The 13,212-nt window shown below is 50.9% G+C and overlaps 3 protein-coding genes across 3 annotated transcripts; all 3 read right to left on the reverse strand.

Annotated features, from left to right (window-relative positions):
- Positions 1-107: 107 nt before the first annotated feature.
- ASPACDRAFT_1854372 (cytochrome P450) lies at positions 108-2,296 on the reverse strand (the record flags this gene model as incomplete). The annotated part of the gene is made up of 5 exons (XM_020197387.1): positions 108-1,122; positions 1,195-1,830; positions 1,890-1,949; positions 2,019-2,169; positions 2,270-2,296. The coding sequence occupies 5 exons, from the start codon at positions 2,294-2,296 to the stop codon at positions 452-454; spliced, it is 1,545 nt and encodes a 514-aa protein (XP_020058736.1). The 3' UTR covers positions 108-451.
- A 1,337-nt stretch (positions 2,297-3,633) lies between these two features.
- Positions 3,634-6,261, reverse strand: acuF (phosphoenolpyruvate carboxykinase PCK1). Its single transcript, XM_020204786.1, has 4 exons — positions 6,010-6,261; positions 5,787-5,862; positions 5,535-5,735; positions 3,634-5,246 (listed from the first exon to the last, which is right to left on the reverse strand). The coding sequence occupies exons 1-4, from the start codon at positions 6,189-6,191 to the stop codon at positions 3,903-3,905; spliced, it is 1,803 nt and encodes a 600-aa protein (XP_020058737.1). The 5' UTR covers positions 6,192-6,261; the 3' UTR covers positions 3,634-3,902.
- A 4,899-nt stretch (positions 6,262-11,160) lies between these two features.
- ASPACDRAFT_24987 (putative plasma membrane antiporter) lies at positions 11,161-13,212 on the reverse strand (the record flags this gene model as incomplete). The annotated part of the gene is made up of 7 exons (XM_020199303.1): positions 11,161-11,534; positions 11,594-11,695; positions 11,753-12,581; positions 12,651-12,824; positions 12,875-12,981; positions 13,033-13,101; positions 13,158-13,212. 7 exons carry the CDS (start codon positions 13,210-13,212, stop codon positions 11,161-11,163), a joined length of 1,710 nt encoding a protein of 569 aa, XP_020058738.1.

Genomic DNA, 13,212 nt, shown 5'->3' on the forward strand with positions numbered 1-13,212 from the left:
TTTGGGGGGCCAGGGCGAGGATCAGGGTGATTAAACAGCCGATTATCGGTGGATACGGACTGTCATGTCGGAGGAATCTATCTCCCCTCAGAGCCTGGCTCTTTGTGGATCGCTAGTACGCAGAACAGATCCGCCTCGCGCCTGATGTTCTCAATGAACCACTTGGTAAATATGAAGTAGGCGACTGCCCCGTTCTGCTTCCCAACAATTTTCTCATTGCTGTGACTGTCTGGTTGAGAAGTTGAAACCACAAACTCCCACACTATACATCAATACTCATATTCACATATCTGGATTTGGACTCCGTATCGAAAACTCCCAAACTCCCAGAAGGATCAATCAAATCAAGGCACAACCCGTTGTTCCCATTCTTTTGCCTTCATGTATAACCGAAGAGCCCGCCTTGTCTGCCGAGCCCGACTGCCTTCCCGCCTCAGCCTGCCGATGCTTTCTACTGAGCAAATTCCCTCGGCCTGAAGTGAAGGACCGGCCCCCTCTTCTGGCTGATGATGTGATCATAAAGCTGAAACTCATGCGGATTCGACCGCCCGAGCTCCCCACAGTCTCGATTGCCTGCTCCCATCTCCCCAACAGTGCCCTCCGCCCGGCGAAAGTCATACTGCCAGATCAGGCACGCTAGTGCTAACTGCAGCTCCATTTGTGCCAGATGTCGCCCGACGCAGGCGCGCGTCCCTTGTGAAAAGGGTGTATATGCGGCTGTCGTGATGCTCGCTTGCTCGAGCGAGTCATCAACGTTGCTGGTCAGCCACCTCTCCGGGAGGAACGTATCTGGCCGCGAGAAATATTCTGCATTGTGATGGATACTGTAGATTCCGGTACCGACACTGCAGCCCTCAGGAATAACGTGGCCGTCGACAACTATGGTGTCTCCCTTCTCGACCCGGCGATAGGGACATCCGGCTACGGCCGGAGAGATTCGGAGAGTCTCTTTAATGCAAGCGTGCAGATAGGGGCACTGTTGGAGAAGAAGGGGCCCTGTGCGGATTGAGTCCAGCGTTGGAAATGTTGTGCGGATTTCCTGAGCGAGGCGGGCGTAGGCGTGGGGATAAGTAGCCAGATAGAATAGATTGGCGCAGAGCGAAACAGATGTGGAGTCGGATCCTGTCATTCATGCCATCAGCAAGTCATGAGATAGATGAGAAGGAGAAAAGCGATGGGGTATGTGTAACCCACCAGCAACAGCCAACATCGCGGCCTCCGAGTAGACGTCCGCATCGCTGAATGCGGGTCCCGTCCCCGCGCTCACTTTATTATCCCGCGCGTTCGTCAATCGACTAAACACATGGCCTGACATGCTTGCGGCGTCCGCCATCATAGTGTTCACCAGCCGGTGGTATCGCTTCATTCCGTGCATCTCATCAGGGAATAACTTCCGATCCAGTCGACCAAGAAACACGTACGGCGCATACATCAACAGTGACAGTCGCTTCATCATCCCAGTGATGTCGTACACAGTGCATCGGTGCTGTTGGCTGCCAAGTAGATTAACCGCTTTTCCAAAAACCAGCTCCGTGATCACATCAAATGCAAAATAGCTGCACCAGTCTGACATGACCATTGGTTCTCCCCAGGAACTGTCCGAATTGCCTTGAGATTTGGGGCGATACAGTGACTTGCAGAATTTGTGGACATGTGCCAACAACTTTGGCTCAAACTCGCGCATTGCCGTGCTTGAGAATCCAGGGCTTATAATCTTGTTTCGTCTAGCGTGGTCCGTGGGGCTCGTGACCGTGAGAAGGTTCTTGGTGCCGAGTTGAATGACGCCGTAGTGGACATCTTTGCGAAGGTCCTTGCCTCGGACGTAGATATCTTTCCCTCTGGTTAGCCAACAGGCTCAAAGGCAATCTTCCTGCATAGCAGCAACACACCTTTCATTCCACTTGCTGTGTTGAAAATCACCAAGTTCGGCGTATATCGAATCACCGGCCCTATACATCCTCAGTCAGCACTTCGAGACTCCTTTCCATTGAAAGGTCACTATATTCATTGAAACCCACCATACCTCTGGTGGCACCACCAGATATGTAGATGCAGGTCTCCTTTGACAGCATGATACGCTGCCCCGGCTTCGGTGAATTTGCCTAGCCATGGACCAGGATACTTGGCTAGAGGATGGAAGTAGACCTGATATATGCCGTACACCAGGAGCTGCAAGTTCAGTGTCAGCGCGGCCGTGAGTTCATCAACTAACACATAGTCTGTATCCTCATGTCGCAACAAGCGACCTTAAGACAAAATATTGACCTACCGCGAGAACGACGGCTCCCACTCCCATCAGCGCCAGTGGCAGCGAAAACAGAGAATGAGATGTAATCATATTCTCGTCCAAGATGTTGATGCATGCACTGAATCTCAAGCTCTATGCAGCACACTTCTTTCCCATGGCGATCTTAGTTGAAGAGAAGTGTTGTATCTCAGTTTACGCGGACGCGACGCGATGGTCTCCAGGATCGCTCAAGGAGATTTTGGTGGCGCGAGGCTTACGCGCGCGAGTCCTTTTCTCTCACACAATAGAGAATGCAAATACATATTTAGAAAATTTGGAGGGGTGTACTTGGCCCCTGAAGGCGGGAATGGCATAGACAGGAGGCAACACCGAAACGCAAGTGACCATCCCCCTTGGAGGGGTGCTCAAAGAATGGTGGTGGCCATGGACCACTCAATTTTCACGTGAGGAAGATGCAAGCGTGTTAGTCAAGCATCCTTGCTTTGGCACCTCGAAAAAGCCTCGAGGCTCAGTAAGGGCCACACACCAGACAGGGCACTACATGTCTGGCACGTATCAGCTCAAAGGGCGGCATTCCCCCCTTGACAGCTGGAGAGAGCTAGAAGGAGATCGACAGGCACGGTATGTCGGAGCACTGGCCCACAGGTGCTCGAGTAGTATTAAGGTATGTCGAAGAGTGAGGTCGTATTATGGTCATCCCCAGCTAAGTCGAACCTTGTCTAGCCGCAAGAACTAGACTCGGAGATGCAATGTACATGGTGCATGCTGAATCTGTTCCTGCATCAAAGTCCCACGCGTACATTACCCCAGTAGTTCACGGATCCACCCCTGTCTTCGATCGAGGAATGACTCGGAGAAAATTGGTTTGGCTGCATCCCGCGTTGACGCGAACTATTTAGCGGCCCCCTTGCGTGGGGAACGGAGCTTGGAAGCAAGATAATCTGTGCAGATCTTAGTATGCGCCTTTACTGCAAGGATTAACTTGGTTTCTTCAATGGTAAACAACATACCAGGTGCTCAAGAGATGATTTGAGGTTGGAAGATAGTGCTGTCGAGGCATCACCTATAAGCAGTCATGAATGCCGGAGGCGATTCAGCTAGCGCCCGCATGCCCACCCCACTAATGCCCTGCGCACTGCTCTCCACAAGGGCTACCACCTCAAGTAAACTACCCGCAAAGCAAATCTTGATTTGATGCTATCTTCTTTTTCTGAGGGGGGTAGATGCTAAAAGGGTGGAAACGTATCGCCGGGAGGTGAAATGTCCGCCGCGTAGATTCTATGATCAATTTGGAACCCTGAACTCACCACCCGGCAACTTCCAGTTTAGGTGCCAGGGATCCATGATCAAAAGTCCCAACCCATCATTGCCATGCGAGAGGGTAGGGAGCTGTCGCATGGAACTAGATTTACTTTTACATCACAAAGAAAGAATTGGTTGGAACTGAATATATTTTCTATAGACCAACAGCCAGTATTGGACAGAACCAAAATCAGAACAGCCATTGTCAGCGCGATTTTCCCTCCGCTGATCGGCATAAAGCCACATTCAGGTATCTGAAGAAGAAAGAAATCATATGACCCAATATTTGAAACACAGCACGCCATGCGATATGATAAACCAAAGGGAATCAGCGAACAAGAAAAGCAACAATCTACTGAGGCACCGGACCGGCCGCAATGACCTCCTTGGTAGCTTGGTCGGCGTACTTGGCGAAGTTCTCGTTGAAGAGTGTGGCCAGCTTGTTGACCTCGTCCTTGAAGTTCGTCGTCGCGGTCCAGCTGTTTCTGGGGTTGAGAAGCTCCGAGGGAACTCCAGGGCAGGACTTGGGCACGTGCAGGTTGAACACATCGTAGGTCTCGTACTCGACCTCGTTGAGGGAGCCGTTGTGGATGGCATCCAAGATGGCGCGGGTGTACTTGAGAGGGCAACGCTTGCCGCCAGTGGTGGCGCCAGCGCCAACCCAACCGGTGTTGAGGAGCCAGGCGTTGGCCTTGTGCTGCGAGATCTTCTCCGCGAGCATGGTAGCGTAACGCATGGGGTGAAGAGCAAGGAAGGGCTGAGCGAAGCAGGAAGAGAAAGTGGCCTGGGGCTCGGTCACACCATCCTCAGTACCGGCCATCTTGGAAGTGTAACCGGAGATGAAGTGGAACATGGTCTGCTCAGTGGTGAGCTTGGAGATCGGAGGAAGAACACCACGAGCGTCGCAAGTGAGGAGGATAATGTTCGAGGGGTGCTTCTCGGACAAGCAGGGGATCTTGGCGTTCTCAATGTACTCAATAGGGTACGCGCAGCGTGTGTTCTCAGTGAGGGTGCAGTCATCGTAGTCGACAACACGGGAGATGGGGTCGAAGACAACGTTCTCGAGGACGGATCCGAAGCGGATGGCGTTGAAGATATCAGGCTCCTTCTCGGCGGAGAGGCCAATGCACTTGGCGTAACAACCACCCTCGATGTTGAAGACACCACGGTCAGTCCAGCAGTGCTCGTCGTCACCGATCAAAGCACGCTTGGGATCGGCAGACAGAGTGGTCTTTCCGGTTCCGGACAGACCGAAGAAGACAGTAACATCACCGTTCTCACCCTCGTTGGCAGAGGAGTGGAGAGTAAGGACGTTGTGCTTCACAGGCATCTCGTAGAACAGAACAGTGAAGACACCCTTCTTCATCTCACCGGCGTACTCGGTACCGAGAATGACCATCTCCTTCTCGGCAAAGTTGATGGCAACAGAAGTAGCAGAGGTCATACCCTCAGTGAAACGGTTGGCGGGGAAAGAGCCGGCGTTGTAGATGACATAGTCGGGGTGGAAGTGCTTCAGCTCCTCTTGCGAGGGGCGGATGAGCATGTTGCGCATGAAGAGAGCATGGTAGGCGCGAGCGCAGACGACACGGACGCTGATGCGGTATCTCTCGTCCCAGCCGGCGAAACCATCGATAACATAGATGCGGTTACGGGTGTTAAGGTAGTCGACGGCACGCTCACGGTTGATACGCCAGACCTAGGGATGCGAATTAGCTTAACTTGGAAGATACACGGATGACGTCACCGGTGCGACTTAATCTGCTCCAAGGTCGCAGACGCAAGCGCAGGCAGAAATGAACACAGCAGTCGGAAGATCGAAAATGCCTCAGACCATAGCATGATTTGAGGTATTTTGCTAATCTTCCGGGACTACCGTGGCACTGCGGCCATGATCTCTGCCCTAAAGCTTGGCTTTGTCCCGCAGCCAGCGGACATGCAAGGGGTGGGGAGGCAATGCGCGATTATACGCCAGGCCAGAACTTACATCAGGAGTCATGGGCTTGTTGACAGGTCCCCACCAGATCTCATTCTCGGACGATTCCTCCTTGACGATACGCTTGTCGGAGGGAGAACGGCCAGTCTTGGCACCGGAGTATGCAGTCAAGGCACCGCTGGAGGTGATGGCAGTACCAGTCTCGTAGACCAGAGCATCTTCGTAAAGAGCAGGAACAGCAGGGTTGGCGATCTGTTTCTGTTAGCGCTATGGTTCATCGGGACGAGGCGCAGAGAATCGTACAATAGCAACGCGGTCATAGTCAATGTGGGCGTGCTCGTGGAGTTCCTCCTCGAGCTCAGTGTGACCCTTGCCCGGCCTATATAGGCATTCAAGTTAGCGACCTTTCGTCAACAACTTCTGAAAGTTATGAGGTAATATAGGTCCTTGCCATGTCCCAATCGAGAGAGACAGCAGCAGACCATCGCAAGACCAAAACAAGGGGAAGAAAGAAGGAAAGACATACTGAACACCACCAGGGTGCAGCGCAGTGCGGTTAACAGAAGCAGCAACCATGTTTCTTAGTGAAGTAGAATGATAATTATTATTTCGTTGCTTTGCAACTTGCTGTTGAAAGAAATCTGTGTAGAGAGGACCAGGATCGACGGGGGAAACGGGAGGTATATGAATGTTTCCAGCTGGGGCCATGATGGCAGCGAATTCAGGTCGCAACGAGGTTTGATTCTTTGGAGTAATGAGCCTTCTCCACAGTTCCACGGAAGATGTCGGGGCTAAGGACCGGGCTGAAGGCTGAAGCGGTTGTTGGTTATCGTGGAAAGTCGAAACAGTCGAAACAGAGGCAAAATTGCCTCTCGGGGTAATCCGACTTGTTCCGAGATCTGAGATGTGGGCACGAAGTGGTTCCGGAAGCTCTGCGCGGATGCACCAACTAAAAGTGAGGGAATAACAGCAGGATCGGGAACAAGAAATGAGAATTCAGGCGTTATCAACCGATAGTGCGTTAATGTCTCAATCTAGGCCAACAGGGGAGGGGGGGAATGGGAGGGGCTAACAACTCAGTAAAAATAAGAAAAAGGTACTACTAGCCGTACTCTCTCGACACAGTACTATCGGTGTGACAGGCTCGAGATATCAAAGCCGACCATTCTGCAAACGAGGTATTTAAGCAAGCCCCCTGCATTTTCTATTACGAAACCGACAGTCAGTCCTACGAGCTGAAAGCGATTATTCCCAGCTTCTCCCACGGGAGCGCAGAGTCAGTTTTCTCTCTTGACCATCAACTGACAGTTGATGCGGAAGTGATGACGTTGAATGAACTCAAGAATAGCCAACCATCCAACGAGGATTTTAGAGGCGATTAACCTACAGGACATGGGTAAACGATGGAAATTGCGGGGGAAGGAAGCCCTCCCTTTTCTCGGCATGGGCTCTAAGCCTCTCCCAGATCAACGCAGACTATTCCCGACTGGGTAGCAAGAGAAGCGCCTGGCAGGAAAAAAAATTCATTAGAAACTGTCCTCGGCGCGACGGAGCACTTCCGTATTCACTAACGAAAAAAGGTGGGGAGGGCCCCGTTTGGCTTATGTAACAGTCTGACCGCCCGGGAGGCTGCAACCACCCCCAAATTGCCCCAATTGCCCAACTTACAGGCCCAGACCCAGGAATCTTTCCGAGTGACGAAATTCCCGGGAGAGAAATTCGGGTGTTGCTCCATGGCTCTAGGCTGTTTTCGGTCAAGTGAGGGTCAGCTGCCTTCCGAAGCCCTTCCCGGTCCGGCCAATGAAACAAGTCCACTTCTCCGGATTGACAATCCAACGTCACCATCGTGAAATGCGGTGGGCAGAAGATATTGCCGTGCTTTTTTCATCGACTCAAGTTTTCGGGATATGCGCCCCCTCCATTTTGGGAACGACACGAGAAAAAAGAGGGAAGATCAAGCAGAAGATCAGAAAAGCACCCATTCTTGAGGCACTGGCTCGTCATACCGCGTTCATTGCGCGTAAGCCACCCCCGTCTTTACCGTACTGCTATGTAAATCACTCATGTTCAAGATCACGCACACCCGAATTGAGGCATTAATTTGTGTCTACAGCCCCAAATCACGTACTGACAGCCCCCTACTGATGCACACTAAACTAAAGAATTTCCCTCGTCGAACGTACACCCAAAAGCAAGTACTGAATAAGAAAAACAACGCACATGACAGGTCCATCCCAAAGTCTTTGATCCCGACTTTCCACGAGGATAACCGACTGTTACTATAGAGTAAATCACCCCCTGGGGCGCAGCACCCCAAGCCCACGCAGGGGTCAGGCGCGCCTTTTCTGCACGTCCCCTCGGATCGAGGGCTTTGGCATCAGAAAAGCCGCCTGAGTAAGATGAGGAGAAGTGTAACTGCCGTAAACACTTTTCCGGACCAGAGCACTGATAGAGGTATACTTGGTACAATTATACAAACAGACAGGGCAGGCAGACAGGCATAGCCGGTCGGAAAGCAAGGTCGGGTCTTCAAATCTGTACCCCGCATCCGACCAGAAAACACGGGCCAGTTCCCCGGATGTTCTCGTCCTTTCTTCGCCTGGCGACCTTTTTTCCCGGTTTCCACCTGTTCTCTCCTGGACGCCTGGTGGGTGGCGGCTTTTCCGGTTAGGAACTTGTCCAAGAACGGAAGTCATTCAACAATGACGACAGAAACATCATTCTTTACATTCACGTTGTATACGGTCCTCATGTTCCTCACACGAGAGATACACCTAACTACCCAACAATCAACTACAGACGAAAATGAGTAATTCACCACCACGTATTCCCATCCGTGTCCCTGCATACAATATCCCCCTTAGCTAAAAAAAAAAAAAAAAAAAAAAAAAAAAAAGTAACTCGACCCCCCCCCCCAGGCGCGTGGCAATCAAAATCCCCTATCACGCGCGTCAACCGCTACCCTGTACTAAACTAATTGATCATCCGGGTAAAATCAATCCGAATCAACAAAGCATTGTTTGCCAAGCAAGAACCAACGACAGCTGAGAAAGTCAGCAGGAGAGCTTCAAGCGTAAGTTGATAAACAACAGTTCCATTTTCCCCCAAGCCAAGGCGAGGCTATTCCCGAAAACAACAATCATCCACGTGCTCGTCATTTCCCCGACCTCCCCGAGGCAATCCTTTTCCCCAGTTAGCGGGATGTGGGGACCAAGTCCCCCTCGGCCGGAAGTTTTAGGAAAGGGGAAGAATGCGGACTGCATGCAGTACGGAGTGAACATCTCGGTAACTAACGGCTTCTAGGTCTGTGTACATACATTACCTGGACAAACGACTACTGCTACTATCATCGCTTTCTTTGTGGATCTAGACACGTAGTACTACTATGTGATCAACTATCTACAACGAAACCCCCTGAGAAAGAAAGAGTATACAGATTTCAGTCACGCTAACTGATCTTACGGAGCTGAGTCACACCTCACCACAGTCCTTCTCAGGGGGAGCTCTAGACTCTGGGAGTCGGGAGCTTAGTGGAGCTTTGCCGAGTTTTGTGGAGATAGAAGATATATTTTTGGCATGTCTTGCTTTGACTCCATTCCGGGGGGAGTCTAGACTGAAGAACTTTCTCATCAGTTGTGATCGCCTGACCTTGAAGATAGATCTCTTGGGGCGACTTGAGGCTTGCAGAAAATGGACACGCGATAAAACCTCGCATAACGTGAGCCGGTATCATGCTTCTAGCACAGTCGCTTCAGGTTCAGACCCCATGTTGCTCATTCCGCCCACGATGGCCAACACACTGCGAGCCAGTGGCGTAATACCATGATTGTAGCTGTGGTCCTGCACTACATACAAGTTTACATAGATCGTGGTTAGAAATCACCAGAAAGATGTTTTGCGTAAAAGAAAATGGTTCGTTATGCAATCTTATGATGAACAAAATCCCAATGTGCTATCATCAATCATTCCGCGCTTGAGATGCCATGATCTGCGGCTAAATGAGTACCTCAATGTCCCACGATTCTTTCGTGTTCCTTCATTCGCTTCTATATCTACCCTCGGGTGCCCTCCCAGTCGAGATTGTAGATTTTAGCAGTCCCACCGTCCTTACCGCCGTCGCCGGCTGGCAACCATCTACCGCTTCCTGTTGAGGCACTGGTCTAAGGGACTAAGTCATAATACCTGCGTCACCAAGTAGCTTAAATAGCCAGCCCGGCTACCTCAGGGTTCTGTGCCTTCTTGGTCGAAGTACACCGAACACACAAGTGGCATTATTTCGCGCCAAGGACGGATTTACAATCTCAAGGCACCCACCTACTATGCAACTGCATGACCTTCACTACAGCATGCAGCCACGAGATAGCTCCTCACTTATCTCTTTGTAATCGGCCGTGATCTGAAATGTAGACATCGACTTGCCCTCGTAAGGAACACATGTTCATCCTGAGATTCGCATGAAGAGACCCCCACATCTGCTGGCCCTGCTTGCCGAACTCATCGTCTCTCATTAGGGGCCGAATTCGACGAGGTAGTTGTGACCATTGAGCGGAGGTAGTGAGATCGCGAACCCAAGGCACCCGACTCTCTGACTAGAGATATAAGTATATATTGATACGCGGCCTTGACTGGGATTGGAGTGGGGGACTCCGAATTGAGGGTTCATTCTGCGCATGCTCAGGCACAGAGCTCCTGCACAGTAATACAGTCAAAGGGCCTCATCATATTCGAGCGCCCTATGCAGCTTGCAGCGTTTGAGAATGTTCCCGTGTGCGGCGATATCTTGTATGTACATACAATCTGCGAATTGACTGGTGATAAGAACACAGATAATCCGGTCTTGGAGTACCGATCTGCGAAAGGTATCAATGATTTCTGAGAAGCACATCACAAATCACTCTGAGCGCCACTCAGTCTGATAGAGTCAGTTAATGGCATGTGACATGGAGAAGCTCGCTGGCTAAAGTGATGGTTGGCGAGGATCCATGATCACTACCTTATATGAGTCCGACCTTATCAGCACCACAGCCAATCACAACGGCGGGAAAGCGGGTACATCAGCCTGGATCACGCGGCGGGGTAAACAAACGACAGCTCATGGCTGAAGGCCGTTTATTCCTGTTCTCACTTTCTTCACCACCTCAAGTCGCTTCGCTTTGCATCTCCCATCTTCGCGAATATTTATCTTCCTTCACCTCAAGGTACGCTGCCCCGAAATCTCCATCTTGTGTGTAACCGAACCCCACCAGGTCAACTCACACATCCAACCACAGCCCCTCACCGACTCCAAACAGAAACAAATCTTGCAAAATGGGCCACAACTCTTGCCCCTCTTGCGGTGCTACCATCGCTGGCGAAGTGAAGACATGCGGCTCTTGCGGAAAGGTATGGCATACATCTCGTCTGGTCATTTGTTCAACCCTCTTATTCATGCCGCTAGACCTGCCCTGTCTGAAGTCGTCCTCCTGGCTTCGCGGGGTTGTTTTCAAATCGCCTCGAGATCGCAGATCACAATGTCAGTATTAAGCCAGAAGCGAATGGTCGATGGTCTGGACATAATATGGACTGATATGTATTGAGCTGGCATGGCACGATAAATGCATGAATGAAATGAATGAACGTGCGCGTCTCTCGTTCCATCTCCTTTCTTCGTCCATATCGAGTAGGACAGAACACACTTTCAGACAATAGCCCGAACGGTGGCTGAGCCTCCTGCTCGGTGGCTAAATAAGGGGATATCCAAATGCTCATTGCTCGCATTGAGCGGACTATCCTCGCTTAGCCGAGTCATCGTTCCTGATTCTTTCCGTACTTGGCCATTTTGCCCGTCAGTGTCGCTGTCAGACGGCCGCGAGAAGCGGTTGTTGACAATCATCGAATGCCGCTGAGGATCAACTGAGCAATTATTGGGGAGGGCTTCATTATCTGAGAGCAGAGCAATCGCCACCGGATGGTCACGGATCTTGCACACGCCGAAAAACCTGTAGAGCGCATCAAGCGCAGGTACCGACAGTCCATGGACAACGATGGAGAACAGCACCAACCAATAGACAACTGCGCAGACTGCGGTTAGGTGCGAATCAATTCCAAATAATAATGATCTGTAGTCTTACCTGGTGTCATGGCGGCGGTCAGATTGTTAATCTCAGTGTCACTTTCGCCTGGGGAGGGAAAGAGGCGGCGAGCATACTCCACATATGCGATAGCACCGATGCCTGCCAAGTAGCATGAGCCTGAGAACGAACGTTATCCTGGGGGCGAGCGCTGCTTACCGATCGGTCCAAAGTAACCCAAAAACAACGCTTCTTTCCAATCACTGCAGACCTTGGGCATGAACTTGTATCCTGCTATAATGGCGGGAATGCGACGAAAGATAAGGATTAAAAAGCCTAGTCCAAGTAAGCGCCAGATGGAGATCCCAGTGTCATGGGGTCTATGAAACTGGTCCCATGGCATGACTGCACCAAGATACATGAAAGCTGCAGTGTTCAGCAAAGTCTCGATTGTCGAATTGAAAGAGTCATGCCGGGCCTGCATCTCAGCCTGGTAAAGGCCATCCCAGTTGAGCACACTCCCAGCTATGAAGCAGGCAAGTGTTTCATCGGATCCAAAACAGCCGCACGTCCCAACAATGAGCATGCCAATTGCCACAGGGACCAGAGTAAAGCTTTCATTATCGATCCATCTTCGCTTGGATGCGCCCTTGAGTAGCTTCTGGCAAGTGAAGCCGACAAAGGCGCCGTAGGAGGCACCCAGGAAAATCATGTACAGGACTCCCTCCACGGCCCAATGTTTTAACGCAGGGCCGACTCCTCCACCGAAGCGCCCTGCGCTCGTTGCGCCGAGTGAATCGGGGATGCCTCGCTCCAGATCGAAGTCCTCCAGGCTAGCGGTGTTTTCAGGCGCTTCTGCGTAACGCAACAAGGAAAGCGCAAGCAGCAGAAATGGGAAACCAAAGCCATCATTTGCCCCTGCCTCGGCCGAAATAAACTCTCGAAGTGGTCGCCGAACATAGTTGTCTGCAAAGGGACCTTTTGCAATGGCTTGAGATAGAACAGGATCCGTGCAAGTCACGCAAGCGCTTATAATAAGAGCTGAAAGCTACACACGAGACGGTCAGCACAGACTTACAGGTTGGTGCCTGAGTTGTTAAAGCTCCAGTGAACGTACAAAGGATATACTAGGAATCGCAAGCAAGATACATGCAGATGTTGCAAACCATGCTATAGTCATGAGTGGAAGAAGACATATAGCCAGTTCGCAGAGACGCTGTCTTATGTATCTCTTGGGCAATTGATATCCAGCTTTTACCAACTGTATGCCTATCACTAGGCGTGTCAGGTTCTGCTATCATCAGTATCGATCTATTAGTAGCTTATCAGAAGGGAATTTACAAATGCGATGTCACTGCGGTAATCGTCATCCCCTCCTCCCCACTGAGATATGTTCAGAAACCTAGCGCCGATCGGCCCTAGCGAGACACCAATTAAAAAGGCTGGTACTAGTTGAGAATCAGTATCATGTTAAATCAGTGCGAATCTTGGGTTCATACAGGCTTCCCCGAGGTACCACCTCTGCTTGATTCTGAGCGAAACATATCCGAAAATGAGAATATAAAACGCTTTACCACAGTAAGTTGTTGCGCTTTGTATGTTAGTTGATTCCGGTGCTTCTCACCTATAACAGAGACGACGATATTGAAGTTGCTGAGGTCAAGAATTGGATGCAGCAT

This window comes from Aspergillus aculeatus (genome assembly GCF_001890905.1).
Source record: "Aspergillus aculeatus ATCC 16872 unplaced genomic scaffold ASPACscaffold_4, whole genome shotgun sequence".
NCBI lineage: Eukaryota > Fungi > Ascomycota > Eurotiomycetes > Eurotiales > Aspergillaceae > Aspergillus > Aspergillus aculeatus.